Source organism: Chiloscyllium plagiosum, unplaced genomic scaffold (genome assembly GCF_037043375.1).
Source record: "Chiloscyllium plagiosum isolate Xiang-an unplaced genomic scaffold, Cpla_swu_hap1 HiC_scaffold_197, whole genome shotgun sequence".
NCBI classification, from domain to species: domain Eukaryota; kingdom Metazoa; phylum Chordata; class Chondrichthyes; order Orectolobiformes; family Hemiscylliidae; genus Chiloscyllium; species Chiloscyllium plagiosum.
Genome location: NW_028270336.1, coordinates 100,001 through 115,392, shown reverse-complemented (window position 1 = coordinate 115,392; position 15,392 = coordinate 100,001). Strand labels below are relative to the sequence as shown.

Here is a 15,392-nt window from a genome sequence, read left to right as displayed (position 1 = left end):
GTCTCTCTCTTTCCCCCCACCCTGACACTCTCCGTCTCTCTCTTTCCCCTACCCTCACACTCTCCGGTCTCTCTCTTTCCCCCACCCTGACAATCTCCGTCTCTCTCTTTCCCCCACCCTCACACTCTCCGTCTCTCTCTTTCCCCCACCCTACCACTCTCCGTCTCACTCTTTCCCCCACCCTGACACTCTCCGTCTCTCTCTTTCCCCCCACCCTGACACTCTCCGTCTCTCTCTCTCCCCCACCCTGACACTCTCCGTCTCTCTCTTTCCCCCACCCTCACACTCTCCGTCTCTCTCTTTCCCCCACCCTGACACTCTCCGTCTCTCTCTTCCCCCCACCCTGACACTCTCCGTCTCTCTCTTCTCCCCCCACCCTGACACTCTCCGTCTCTCTCTTTCCCCCACCCTGACACTCTCCGTCTCTCTCTTCCCCCACCCTGACACTCTCCGTCTCTCTCTTTCCCCCACCCTGACACTCTCCGTCTCTCTCTCTCCCCCACCCTGACACTCTCCGTCTCTCTCTTTCCCCCACCCTGACACTCTCCGTCTCTCTCTCTCCCCCACCCTGACACTCTCCGTCTCTCTCTTTCCCCCCACCCTACACTCTCGTCTCTCTCTTTCCCCCCACCCTGACACTCTCCGTCTCTCTCTTTCCCCCACCCTCACACTCTCCGTCTCTCTCTTTCCCCCACCCTGACACTCTCCGTCTCTCTCTTTCCCCCCACCCTGACACTCTCCGTCTCTCTCTTTCCCCCACCCTGACACTCTCCGTCTCTCTCTTTCCCCCACCCTGACACTCTCCGTCTCTCTCTTTCCCCCACCCTGACACTCTCCGTCTCTCTCTTTCCCCCACCCTGACACTCTCCGTCTCTCTCTTTCCCCACCCTGACACTCTCCGTCTCTCTTTCCCCCACCCTGACACTCTCCGTCTCTCTCTTTCCCCCACCCTGACACTCTCCGTCTCTCTCTATCCCCCACCCTCACACTCTCCGTCTCTCTCTTTCCCCCACCCTGACACTCTCCGTCTCTCTCTTTCCCCCACCCTGACACTCTCCGTCTCTCTCTTTCCCCCCACCCTGACACTCTCCGTCTCTCTCTTTCCCCCACCCTGACACTCTCCGTCTCTCTCTTTCCCCCACCCTGACACTCTCCGTCTCTCTCTTTCCCCCACCCTGACACTCTCCGTCTCTCTCTTTCCCCCACCCTGACACTCTCCGTCTCTCTCTCTCCCCCACCCTGACACTCTCCGTCTCTCTCTTTCCCCCACCTCACACTCTCCGTCTCTCTCTCTCCCCACCCTGACACTCTCCGTCTCTCTCTTTCCCCACCCTGACACTCTCCGTCTCTCTCTCTCTCTCCCACCCTGACACTCTCCGTCTCTCTTTCCCCACCCTGACACTCTCCGTCTCTCTCTCTCTCTCCCACCCTGACACTCTCCGTCTCTCACTTTCCCCACCCTGACACTCTCCGTCTCTCTCTTTCCCCCACCCTGACACTCTCCGTCTCTCTCTTTCCCCCACCCTGACACTCTCCGTCTCTCTCTCTCTCCCACCCTGACACTCTCATCTCTCTCTTTCCCCCACCCTGACACTCTCCGTCTATCTCTTTCCCCCACCCTGACACTCTCCGTCTCTCTCTTTCCCCACCCTGACACTCTCCGTCTCTCTCTTTCCCCCACCCTGACACTCTCCGTCTCTCTCTTTCCCCCACCCTGACACTCTCCGTCTCTCTCTTTCCCCCACCCTGACACTCTCCGTCTCTCTCTTTCCCCCCACCCTGACACTCTCCGTCTCTCTCTTTCCCCCCACCCTGACACTCTCCGTCTCTCTCTTCCCCCCACCCTCACACTCTCCGTCTCTCTCTTTCCCCCACCCTGACACTCTCCGTCTCTCTCTTTCCCCCCACCCTGACACTCTCCGTCTCTCTCTTTCCCCCACCCTGACACTCTCCGTCTCTCTCTTTCCCCCACCCTGACACTCTCCGTCTCTCTCTTTCCCCCACCCTGACACTCTCCGTCTCTCTCTTTCCCCCACCCTGACACTCTCCGTCTCTCTCTCTCCCCCACCCTGACACTCTCCGTCTCTCTCTTTCCCCCACCCTGACACTCTCCGTCTCTCTTTCCCCCACCCTGACACTCTCCGTCTCTCTCTTTCCCCCACCCTGACACTCTCCGTCTCTCTCTCTCCCCACCCTGACACTCTCCGTCTCTCTCTTTCCCCCCACCCTGACACTCTCCGTCTCTCTCTCCTCCCCCACCCTCACACTCTCCGTCTCTCTCTTTCCCCCCACCCTGACACTCTCCGTCTCTCTCTTTCCCCACCCTGACACTCTCCGTCTCTCTCTTTCCCCCACCCTGACACTCTCCGTCTCTCTCTTTCCCCCCACCCTGACACTCTCCGTCTCTCTCTTTCCCCCACCCTGACACTCTCCGTCTCTCTCTTTCCCCCACCCTGACACTCTCCGTCTCTCTCTTTCCCCCACCCTGACACTCTCCGTCTCTCTCTCTCTCCCCCCACCCTGACACTCTCCGTCTCTCTCTTTCCCCCACCCTCACACTCTCCGTCTCTCTCTTTCCCCCCACCCTGACACTCTCCGTCTCTCTCTCTCCCCACCCTGACACTCTCCGTCTCTCTCTTTCCCCCACCCTGACACTCTCCGTCTCTCTCTTTCCCCCACCCTGACACTCTCCGTCTCTCTCTCTCTCTCCCACCCTGACACTCTCCGTCTCTCTCTTTCCCCCACCCTGACACTCTCCGTCTCTCTCTTTCCCCCACCCTCACACTCTCCGTCTATCTCTTTCCCCCACCCTGACACTCTCCGTCTCTCTCTCTCTCTCCCACCCTGACACTCTCCGTCTCTCTCTTTCCCCCACCCTGACACTCTCCGTCTCTCTCTTTCCCCCACCCTGACACTCTCCGTCTCTCTCTCTCTCTCCCACCCTGACACTCTCCATCTCTCTCTTTCCCCCACCCTGACACTCTCCGTCTCTCTCTTTCCCCCACCCTGACACTCTCCGTCTCTCTCTCTCTCCCACCCTGACACTCTCCGTCTCTCTCTTTCCCCCACCCTGACACTCTCCGTCTCTCTCTTTCCCCCCACCCTGACACTCTCCGTCTCTCTCTCTCTCTCCCACCCTGACACTCTCCGTCTCTCTCTTTCCCCCACCCTGACACTCTCCGTCTCTCTCTTTCCCCCACCCTGACACTCTCCGTCTCTCTCTCTCTCTCCCACCCTGACACTCTCCATCTCTCTCTTTCCCCCACCCTGACACTCTCCGTCTCTCTCTTTCCCCCACCCTGACACTCTCCGTCTCTCTCTCTCTCCCACCCTGACACTCTCCGTCTCTCTCTTTCCCCCACCCTGACACTCTCCGTCTCTCTCTCTCTCTCCCACCCTGACACTCTCCATCTCTCTCTTTCCCCCACCCTGACACTCTCCGTCTCTCTCTTTCCCCCACCCTGACACTCTCCGTCTCTCTCTCTCTCCCCCACCCTGACACTCTCCATCTCTCTCTCTCTTTCCCCCCACCCTGACACTCTCCGTCTCTCTCTTTCCCCCACCCTGACACTCTCCGTCTCTCTCTTTCCCCCACCCTGACACTCTCCGTCTCTCTCTTTCCCCCACCCTGACACTCTCCGTCTCTCTCTCTCTCACCCACCCTGACACTCTCCATCTCTCTCTCTCTTTCCCCCCACCCTGACACTCTCCGTCTCTCTCTTTCCCCCACCCTGACACTCTCCGTCTCTCTCTTTCCCCCACCCTGACACTCTCCGTCTCTCTCTCCCCCCACCCTGACACTCTCCGTCTCTCTCTCCCCCCACCCTGACACTCTCCGTCTCTCTCTCTCCCCCACCCTCACACTCTCCGTCTCTCTCTTTCCCCCACCCTGACACTCTCCGTCTCTCTCTCTCCCCCACCCTCACACTCTCCGTCTCTCTCTTTCCCCCCACCCTGACACTCTCCGTCTCTCTCTTTCCCCCACCCTGACACTCTCCGTCTCTCTCTTTCCCCCACCCTGACACTCTCCGTCTCTCTCTTTCCCCCACCCTGACACTCTCCGTCTCTCTCTTTCCCCCACCCTGACACTCTCCGTCTCTCTCTTTCCCCCCACCCTGACACTCTCCGTCTCTCTCTTTCCCCCCACCCTGACACTCTCCGTCTCTCTCTTTCCCCCCACCCTGACACTCTCCGTCTCTCTCTTTCCCCCACCCTGACACTCTCCGTCTCTCTCTTTCCCCCCACCCTGACACTCTCCGTCTCTCTCTTTCCCCCACCCTGACACTCTCCGTCTCTCTCTCTCCCCCCACCCTGACACTCTCCGTCTCTCTCTCTCCCCCACCCTGACACTCTCCGTCTCTCTCTCTCCCCCACCCTGACACTCTCCGTCTCTCTCTTCCCCCCACCCTCACACTCTCCGTTTCTCTCTCTCCCCCCACCCTCACACTCTCCGTCTCGCTCTTTCCCCCACCCTCACACTCTCCGTCTCTCCCTTTCCCCCACCCTCACAATCTCCGTCTCTCTCTTTCCCCCACCCTGACACTCTCCGTCTCTCTCTTTCCCCCACCCTGACACTCTCCGTCTCTCTCTCTCCCCCACCCTGACACTCTCCGTCTCTCTCTTTCCCCCCACCCTGACACTCTCCGTCTCTCCCTTTCCCCCACCCTCACACTCTCCGTCTCTCTCTTTCCCCCACCCTCACACTCTCCGTCTCTCTCTTTCCCCCACCCTCACACTCTCCGTCTCTCTCTTTCCCCCACCCTGACACTCTCCGTCTCTCTCTCTCTCTCCCACCCTGACACTCTCCGTCTCTCTCTTTCCCCCACCCTGACACTCTCCGTCTCTCTCTCTCTCTCCCACCCTGACACTCTCCGTCTCTCACTTTCCCCCACCCTGACACTCTCCGTCTCTCTCTTTCCCCCACCCTGACACTCTCCGTCTCTCTCTTTCCCCCACCCTGACACTCTCCGTCTCTCTCTCTCTCTCCCACCCTGACACTCTCCATCTCTCTCTTTCCCCCACCCTGACACTCTCCGTCTCTCTCTTTCCCCCACCCTGACACTCTCCGTCTCTCTCTTTCCCCCACCCTGACACTCTCCGTCTCTCTCTTTCCCCCACCCTGACACTCTCCGTCTCTCTTTTTCCCCCACCCTGACACTCTCCGTCTCTCTCTTTCCCCCACCCTGACACTCTCCGTCTCTCTTTCCCCCACCCTGACACTCTCCGTCTCTCTCTTTCCCCCACCCTGACACTCTCCGTCTCTCTCTTTCCCCCACCCTCACACTCTCCGTCTCTCTCTTTCCCCCCACCCTGACACTCTCCGTCTCTCTCTCTCCCCACCCTGACACTCTCCGTCTCTCTCTTTCCCCCCACCCTGACACTCTCCGTCTCTCTCTCTCCCCCACCCTCACACTCTCCGTCTCTCTCTTTCCCCCACCCTGACACTCTCCGTCTCTCTCTTTCCCCCACCCTGACACTCTCCGTCTCTCTCTTTCCCCCACCCTGACACTCTCCGTCTCTCTCTTTCCCCCCACCCTGACACTCTCCGTCTCTCTCTTTCCCCCACCCTGACACTCTCCGTCTCTCTCTCTCCCCCCACCCTGACACTCTCCGTCTCTCTCTTTCCCCCACCCTGACACTCTCCGTCTCTCTTTCCCCCACCCTGACACTCTCCGTCTCTCTCTTTCCCCCACCCTGACACTCTCCGTCTCTCTCTTTCCCCCACCCTCACACTCTCCGTCTCTCTCTTTCCCCCCACCCTGACACTCTCCGTCTCTCTCTCTCCCACCCTGACACTCTCCGTCTCTCTCTTTCCCCACACCCTGACACTCTCCGTCTCTCTCTCTCCCCCACCCTCACACTCTCCGTCTCTCTCTTTCCCCCACCCTGACACTCTCCGTCTCTCTCTTTCCCCCACCCTGACACTCTCCGTCTCTCTCTTTCCCCCACCCTGACACTCTCCGTCTCTCTCTTTCCCCCCACCCTGACACTCTCCGTCTCTCTCTTTCCCCCACCCTGACACTCTCCGTCTCTCTCTTTCCCCCACCCTGACACTCTCCGTCTCTCTCTTTCCCCCACCCTGACACTCTCCGTCTCTCTCTCTCCCCCCACCCTGACACTCTCCGTCTCTCTCTTTCCCCCACCCTCACACTCTCCGTCTCTCTCTTTCCCCCACCCTGACAATCTCCGTCTCTCTTTCCCCCACCCTGACACTCTCCGTCTCTCTCTTTCCCCCACCCTGACACTCTCCGTCTCTCTCTCTCTCCCACCCTGACACTCTCCGTCTCCCTCTCTTTCCCCCACCCTGACACTCTCCGTCTCTCTCTTTCCCCCACCCTGACACTCTCCGTCTCTCTCTTTCCCCCACCCTGACAATCTCCGTCTCTCTCTTTCCCCCACACTGACACTCTCCGTCTCTCTGTTTCCCCCACCCTGACACTCTCCGTCTCTCTCTTTCCCCTACCCTCACACTCTCCGTCTCTCTCTTTCCCCCACCCTCACACTCTCCGTCTCTCTCTTTCCCCCACCCTCACACTCTCCGTCTCTCTCTTTCCCCCACCCTCACACTCTCCGTCTCTCTCTTTCCCCCACCCTGCCACTCTCCGTCTCTCTCTTTCCCCCCACCCTGACACTCTCCGTCTCTCTCTTTCCCCTACCCTCACACTCTCCGTCTCTCTCTTTCCCCCACCCTGACAATCTCCGTCTCTCTCTTTCCCCCACCCTCACACTCTCCGTCTCTCTCTTTCCCCCACCCTACCACTCTCCGTCTCACTCTTTCCCCCACCCTGACACTCTCCGTCTCTCTCTTTCCCCCCACCCTGACACTCTCCGTCTCTCTCTCTCCCCCACCCTGACACTCTCCGTCTCTCTCTTTCCCCCCACCCTCACACTCTCCGTCTCTCTCTTTCCCCCACCCTGACACTCTCCGTCTCTCTCTTCCCCCCACCCTGACACTCTCCGTCTCTCTCTCTCCCCCCACCCTGACACTCTCCGTCTCTCTCTTTCCCCCACCCTGACACTCTCCGTCTCTCTCTTTCCCCCACCCTGACACTCTCCGTCTCTCTCTTTCCCCCACCCTGACACTCTCCGTCTCTCTCTCTCCCCCACCCTGACACTCTCCGTCTCTCTCTTTCCCCCACCCTGACACTCTCCGTCTCTCTCTCTCCCCCACCCTGACACTCTCCGTCTCTCTCTTTCCCCCCACCCTGACACTCTCCGTCTCTCTCTTTCCCCCCACCCTGACACTCTCCGTCTCTCTCTTTCCCCCCACCCTCACACTCTCCGTCTATCTCTTTCCCCCCACCCTGACACTCTCCGTCTCTCTCTTTCCCCCCACCCTGACACTCTCCGTCTCTCTCTTTCCCCCCACCCTGACACTCTCCGTCTCTCTCTTTCCCCCACCCTGACACTCTCCGTCTCTCTCTTTCCCCCACCCTGACACTCTCCGTCTCTCTCTTTCCCCCACCCTGACACTCTCCGTCTCTCTCTTTCCCCCACCCTGACACTCTCCGTCTCTCTTTCCCCCACCCTGACACTCTCCGTCTCTCTCTTTCCCCCACCCTGACACTCTCCGTCTCTCTCTATCCCCCACCCTCACACTCTCCGTCTCTCTCTTTCCCCCCACCCTCACACTCTCCGTCTCTCTCTTTCCCCCACCCTGACACTCTCCGTCTCTCTCTTTCCCCCCACCCTGACACTCTCCGTCTCTCTCTTTCCCCCACCCTGACACTCTCCGTCTCTCTCTTTCCCCCACCCTGACACTCTCCGTCTCTCTCTTTCCCCCACCCTGACACTCTCCGTCTCTCTCTTTCCCCCACCCTGACACTCTCCGTCTCTCTCTCTCCCCCCACCCTGACACTCTCCGTCTCTCTCTTTCCCCCACCCTCACACTCTCCGTCTCTCTCTCTCTCCCACCCTGACACTCTCCGTCTCTCTCTTTCCCCCACCCTGACACTCTCCGTCTCTCTCTCTCTCTCCCACCCTGACACTCTCCGTCTCTCTTTCCCCCACCCTGACACTCTCCGTCTCTCTCTCTCTCTCCCACCCTGACACTCTCCGTCTCTCACTTTCCCCCACCCTGACACTCTCCGTCTCTCTCTTTCCCCCACCCTGACACTCTCCGTCTCTCTCTTTCCCCCACCCTGACACTCTCCGTCTCTCTCTCTCTCTCCCACCCTGACACTCTACATCTCTCTCTTTCCCCCACCCTGACACTCTCCGTCTATCTCTTTCCCCCACCCTGACACTCTCCGTCTCTCTCTTTCCCCCACCCTGACACTCTCCGTCTCTCTCTTTCCCCCACCCTGACACTCTCCGTCTCTCTCTTTCCCCCACCCTGACACTCTCCGTCTCTCTCTTTCCCCCACCCTGACACTCTCCGTCTCTCTTTCCCCCACCCTGACACTCTCCGTCTCTCTCTTTCCCCCACCCTGACACTCTCCGTCTCTCTCTTTCCCCCACCCTGACACTCTCCGTCTCTCTCTTTCCCCCACCCTCACACTCTCCGTCTCTCTCTTTCCCCCCACCCTGACACTCTCCGTCTCTCTCTCTCCCACCCTGACACTCTCCGTCTCTCTCTTTCCCCCACCCTGACACTCTCCGTCTCTCTCTCTCCCCCACCCTCACACTCTCCGTCTCTCTCTTTCCCCCACCCTGACACTCTCCGTCTCTCTCTTTCCACCACCCTGACACTCTCCGTCTCTCTCTTTCCCCCACCCTGACACTCTCCGTCTCTCTCTTTCCCCCCACCCTGACACTCTCCGTCTCTCTCTTTCCCCCACCCTGACACTCTCCGTCTCTCTCTCTCCCCCCACCCTGACACTCTCCGTCTCTCTCTTTCCCCCACCCTGACACTCTCCGTCTCTCTTTCCCCCACCCTGACACTCTCCGTCTCTCTCTTTCCCCCACCCTGACACTCTCCGTCTCTCTCTCTCCCACCCTGACACTCTCCGTCTCTCTCTTTCCCCCCACCCTGACACTCTCCGTCTCTCTCTCTCCCCCACCCTCACACTCTCCGTCTCTCTCTTTCCCCCACCCTGACACTCTCCGTCTCTCTCTTTCCCCCACCCTGACACTCTCCGTCTCTCTCTTTCCCCCACCCTGACACTCTCCGTCTCTCTCTTTCCCCCCACCCTGACACTCTCCGTCTCTCTCTTTCCCCCACCCTGACACTCTCCGTCTCTCTCTTTCCCCCACCCTGACACTCTCCGTCTCTCTCTTTCCCCCACCCTGACACTCTCCGTCTCTCTCTCTCTCCCACCCTGACACTCTCCGTCTCTCTCTTTCCCCCACCCTGACACTCTCCGTCTCTCTCTCTCTCTCCCACCCTGACACTCTCCATCTCTCTCTTTCCCCCACCCTGACACTCTCCGTCTCTCTCTTTCCCCCACCCTGACACTCTCCGTCTCTCTCTCTCTCCCCCACCCTGACACTCTCCATCTCTCTCTCTCTTTCCCCCCACCCTGACACTCTCCGTCTCTCTCTTTCCCCCACCCTGACACTCTCCGTCTCTCTCTTTCCCCCACCCTGACACTCTCCGTCTCTCTCTTTCCCCCACCCTGACACTCTCCGTCTCTCTCTTTCCCCCACCCTGACACTCTCCGTCTCTCTCTCTCTCACCCACCCTGACACTCTCCATCTCTCTCTCTCTTTCCCCCCACCCTGACACTCTCCGTCTCTCTCTTTCCCCCACCCTGACACTCTCCGTCTCTCTCTTTCCCCCCACCCTGACACTCTCCGTCTCTCTCTCCCCCCACCCTGACACTCTCCGTCTCTCTCTCCCCCCACCCTGACACTCTCCGTCTCTCTCTCTCCCCCACCCTCACACTCTCCGTCTCTCTCTTTCCCCCACCCTGACACTCTCCGTCTCTCTCTCTCCCCCACCCTCACACTCTCCGTCTCTCTCTTTCCCCCCACCCTGACACTCTCCGTCTCTCTCTTTCCCCCACCCTGACACTCTCCGTCTCTCTCTTTCCCCCACCCTGACACTCTCCGTCTCTCTCTTTCCCCCACCCTGACACTCTCCGTCTCTCTCTTTCCCCCACCCTGACACTCTCCGTCTCTCTCTTTCCCCCCACCCTGACACTCTCCGTCTCTCTCTTTCCCCCCACCCTGACACTCTCCGTCTCTCTCTTTCCCCCCACCCTGACACTCTCCGTCTCTCTCTTTCCCCCACCCTGACACTCTCCGTCTCTCTCTTTCCCCCCACCCTGACACTCTCCGTCTCTCTCTTTCCCCCACCCTGACACTCTCCGTCTCTCTCTCTCCCCCTCACACTCTCCGTCTCTCTCTTTCCCCCACCCTGACACTCTCTGTCTCTCTCTCACCCCCACCTTCACACTCTCCGTCTCTCTCTCTCCCCCACCCTGACACTCTCTGTCTCTCTCTCACCCCCACCTTCACACTCTCCGTCTCTCTCTTTCCCCCACCCTGACACACTCTGTCTCTCTCTCTCCCCCACCCTCACACTCTCCGTCTCTCTCTCTCCCCCACCCTGACACTCTCTGTCTCTCTCTCTCCCCCACCCTCACACTCTCCGTCTCTCTCTTTCCCCCACCCTGACACTCTCCGTCTCTCTCTTTCCCCCACCCTGACACTCTCCGTCTCTCTCTTTCCCCCACCCTGACACTCTCCGTCTCTCTCTTTCCCCCACCCTGACACTCTCCGTCTCTCTCTTTCCCCCCACCCTGACACTCTCCGTCTCTCTTTCCCCCACCCTGACACTCTCCGTCTCTCTCTTTCCCCCACCCTGACACTCTCCGTCTCTCTCTTTCCCCCCACCCTCACACTCTCCGTCTCTCTCTTTCCCCCCACCCTCACACTCTCCGTCTCTCTCTCTCCCCCACCCTGACACTCTCCGGGAGTGACCGACGGTGTTGGGGAGTGACCGACGGTGCTGGGGAGTGACCGACGGTGTTGGGGAGTGACCGACGGTGTTGGGGAGTGACCGGCGGTGTTGTGGAGTGACCGACGGTGTTGGGGAGTGACCGACGGTGTTGGGGAGTGACCGACGGTGTAGGGGAGTGACCGACGGTGTTGGGGAGTGACCGGCGGTGTTGGGGAGTGACCGACGGTGTTGGGGAGTGACCGACGGTGTTGCGGAGTGACCGACGGTGTTGTGGAGTGACCGACAGTGTAGGGGAGTGACCGACGGTGTTGGGGAGTGATCGACGGTGTTGGGGAGTGACCGACGGTGTAGGGGAGTGACCGACGGTGTTGGGGAGTGACCGACGGTGCTGGGGAGTGACCGACGGTGTTGGGGAGTGACCGACGGTGCTGGGGAGTGACCGACGGTGTTGGGGAGTGACCGACGGTGCTGGGGAGTGACCGACGGTGTTGGGGAGTGACCGACGGTGCTGGGGAGTGACCGACGGTGTTGCGGAGTGACCGAAGGTGTTGGGGAGTGACCGATGGTGTTGGGGAGTGACCGACGGTGTAGGGGAGTGACCGATGGTGTTGCGGAGTGACCGACGGTGTTGGGGAGTGACCGACGGTGTTGGGGAGTGACCGACGGTGCTGGGGAGTGACCGACGGTGCTGGGGAGTGACCGACGGTGCTGGGGAGTGACCGACGGTGTAGGGGAGTGACCGACGGTGTTGCGGAGTGACCGACGGTGTAGGGGAGTGACCGACGGTGCTGGGGAGTGACCGACGGTGTTGGGGAGTGACCGACGGTGTTGGGGAGTGACCGACGGTGTTGCGGAGTGACCGACGGTGCTGGGGAGTGACCGACGGTGCTGGGGAGTGACCGACGGTGTTGGGGAGTGACCGACGGTGTTGTGGAGTGACCGACGGTGTTGGAGAGTGACCGACGGTGTTGGGGAGTGACCGACGGTGTTGGAGAGTGACCGACGGTGTTGGGGAGTGACCGACGGTGTTGTGGAGTGACCGACGGTGTTGGGGAGTGACCGACGGTGTTGTGGAGTGACCGACGGTGTTGGGGAGTGAGCGACGGTGTTGGGGAGTGACCGACGGTGTTGCGGAGTGACCGACGGTGTTGCGGAGTGACCGACGGTGCTGCGGAGTGACCGACGGTGTTGGGGAGTGACCGACGGTGTTGCGGAGTGACCGACGGTGTTGGGGAGTGACCGACGGTGTTGGGGAGTGACTGACGGTGTTGGGGAGTGACCGACGGTGTTGCAGAGTGACCGACGGTGTTGGGGAGTGACCGACGGTGTTGCGGAGTGACCGACGGTGTTGGGGAGTGACCGACGGTGTTGCGGAGTGACCGACGGTGCTGCGGAGTGACCGACGGTGTTGGGGAGTGACCGACGGTGTTGGGGAGTGACCGACGGTGTTGCGGAGTGACCGACGGTGTTGGGGAGTGACCGACGGTGTTGCGGAGTGACCGACGGTGTTGCGGAGTGACCGACGGTGTTGGGGAGTGACCGACGGTGCTGGGGAGTGACCGACGGTGTTGCGGAGTGACCGACGGTGTTGGGGAGTGACCGACGGTGCTGGGGAGTGACCGACGGTGTTGCGGAGTGACCGACGGTGCTGGGGAGTGACCGACGGTGCTGGGGAGTGACCGACGGTGTTGGGGAGTGACCGATGGTGTTGTGGAGTGACCGACGGTGTTGCAGAGTGACCGACGGTGTTGGGGAGTGACCGACGGTGTTGCGGAGTGACCGACGGTGCTGCGGAGTGACCGATGGTGTTGGGGAGTGACCGACGGTGCTGTGGAGTGACCGACGTTGTTGCGGAGTGACCGACGGTGTTGCGGAGTGACCGACGGTGTTGGGGAGTGACCGACGGTGTTGGGGAGTGACCGACGGTGTTGCGGAGTGACCGACGGTGTTGCGGAGTGACCGATGGTGTTGGGGAGTGACCGACGGTGCTGCGGAGTGACCGACGGTGCTGCGGAGTGACCGACGGTGTTGGGGAGTGACCGACGGTGTTGCGGAGTGACCGACGGTGTTGGGGAGTGACCGATGGTGTTGGGGAGTGACCGACGGTGTTGCGGAGTGACCGACGGTGTTGCGGAGTGACCGATGGCGATGGAGCGTGACCGTTGGAGATTGGAAGAGTGACCGACAGGGATGTAGAGTGACCATCGGCAGTGGGGAGTGACCGGCGACCGGAGGGACTAACCGATCTCCCCTTCTCTCTTCCCCCCCAATCCCTGCCCACCCTGGCACAGTTTCACCTGGACCGATGCCCGGTTGGACCGCAACCTGGTCACCATGCTGACCGGGCAAGTGGTGGACTCGTTCGACCGGGAATTCCGCACCCTGTACGCCGCGTCCCGGCCTCTGTGCCCTGCCGACTACGCCTCCGCCTCGGACGCGGCGCTCAACGGCCTCCCCGCGGAGGAGACGCACGCCGAAGCCGCGGCCGCCGTCCGGACGCCCCTGGTCCCCCCGCTGCCGGCCGTCCGGGGCACCCGGGACCCCCCCACCGGGCACTGGCGGGGGGCGCGGGGCACCACGGAGGCGGCCCAGGCGCTCAGCGACGTCATGCGGAGGGCCCGCCGCTCGGCCAGCGGCCACCACGCCCAGCCCAAGGCCAGCAAGTCCCTCTGGGACCTCTCGGCCCTCTCTCAGTTCTCGGGCGCCAGCTTCGGCGCCAACTCCACCCAGGACCTGCTGGAATTGGGCGAGGACGCCAGGGTAAGGAGCGGGGGGGGGGGGGGAACGGCCGTGGGTGGGGGGGGGGGAGGTTAGGTGCCCAGGGATGTGCGGGTTAGGGTGGGGGGATTGACCGTGCTAAATTACCCATAGTGCCCAGGGATGTGCGGGTTAGGGTGGGGGGATTGGCCGTGCTAAATTACCCATAGTGCCCAGGGATGTGCAGTCGATGTGATGTATCTAGAGTTACAGGAGGGTTGATAAAGGGGGGACAGTCGATGTGATGTATGTAGAGTTAGAGGAGGGTTGATAAAGGGGGGACAGTCGATGTGATGTATCTAGAGTTACGGAGGGTTGATAAAGGGGGGACAGTCGATGTGATGTATCTAGAGTTACGGGAGGGTTGATAAAGGGGGGACAGTCGATGTGATGTATCTAGAGTTACGGGAGGGTTGATAAAGGGGGGGACAGTCGATGTGATGTATCTAGAGTTACAGGGGGGTTGATAAAGGGGAGACAGTCGATGTGATTATCTAGAGTTACAGGAGGGTTGATAAAGGGGGGACAGTTGATGTGATGTATGTAGAGTTACTGGAGGGTTGATAAAGGGGGGACAGTTGATGTGATGTATGTAGAGTTACAGGAGCGTTGATAAAGGGGGGACATCGATGTGATTATCTAGAGTTACTGGAGGGTTGATAAAGGGGGGGACAGTCGATGTGATGTATCTAGAGTTACGGGAGGGTTGATAAAGGGGGGGACAGTCGATGTGATGTATCTAGAGTTACAGGAGAGTTGATAAAGGGGGGGACAGTCGATGTGATGTATGTAGAGTTACAGGAGGGTTGATAAAGGGGGGGACAGTCGATGTGATGTATCTGGAGTTACAGGAGGGTTGATAAAGGGGGGGCAGTCGATGTGATGTATGTAGAGTTACAGGAGGGTTGATAAACGGGGCAGTCGATGTGATGTATCTAGAGTTACAGGAGGGTTGATAAAGGGGGGGCAGTCGATGTGATGTATGTAGAGTTACAGGAGGGTTGATAAAGGGGGGACAGTCGATGTGGTGTATCTAGAGTTACAGGAGGGTTGATAAAGAGGGGGCAGTCGATGTGATGTATCTAGAGTTACAGGAGGGTTGATAAAGAGGGGGCAGTCGATGTGGTGTATCTAGAGTTACAGGAGGGTTGATAAAGGGGGGCAGTCGATGTGATGTATGTAGAGTTACAGGAGGGTTGATAAAGGGGGGGGACAGTCGATGTGGTGTATCTAGAGTTACAGGAGGGTTGATAAAGAGGGGGCAGTCGATGTGATGTATCTAGAGTTACAGGAGGGTTGATAAAGGGGGGACAGTCGATGTGATGTATCTAGAGTTACAGGAGGGTTGATAAAGGGGGGGGAACAGTCGATGTGATGTATGTAGAGTTAGAGGAGGGTTGATAAAGGGGGGCAGTCGATGTGATGTATGTAGAGTTACAGGAGGGTTGATAAAGGAGGGACAGTCGATGTGATGTATGTAGAGTTAGAGGAGGGTTGATAAAGGGGGGACAGTCGATGTGATGTATGTAGAGTTACAGGAGGGTTGATAAAGGAGGGACAGTCGATGTGATGTATGTAGAGTTAGAGGAGGGTTGATAAAGGGGGGACAGTCGATGTGATGTATCTGATGCGTGGTCTCACCTCTCCCTCCGTCCCTCTCTTTCTCCCCCACCCTCCTCCCTCAGACCCGCCACTTCAAGGTCCACCCGACACCGGCGGCCACACTAATGCGGCACCGAGGGGCGCTCAAGGAGGAAGAGACTACCGCCCAGCCCCGGGCCCCCAGGAC

At 59.9% G+C, this 15,392-nt stretch overlaps 1 protein-coding gene across 1 annotated transcript in view; it reads left to right on the top strand.

Moving 5' to 3' along the window:
• The first annotated feature begins 13,139 nt into the window (after positions 1–13,139).
• The window catches only part of LOC148133811 (protein FAM83E-like), a 2,366-nt gene continuing 113 nt past the window's right edge, over positions 13,140–15,392 (top strand). The window contains exons 1-2 of the mRNA XM_087985741.1: positions 13,140–13,606; positions 15,289–15,392. The exon at positions 15,289–15,392 is cut by the window's right edge and continues 113 nt beyond it. Coding sequence (XP_087841867.1) covers positions 13,181–13,606; positions 15,289–15,392 — 530 coding nt within the window. The 5' untranslated portion in view covers positions 13,140–13,180. The remainder of the gene's footprint in view (positions 13,607–15,288) is intronic.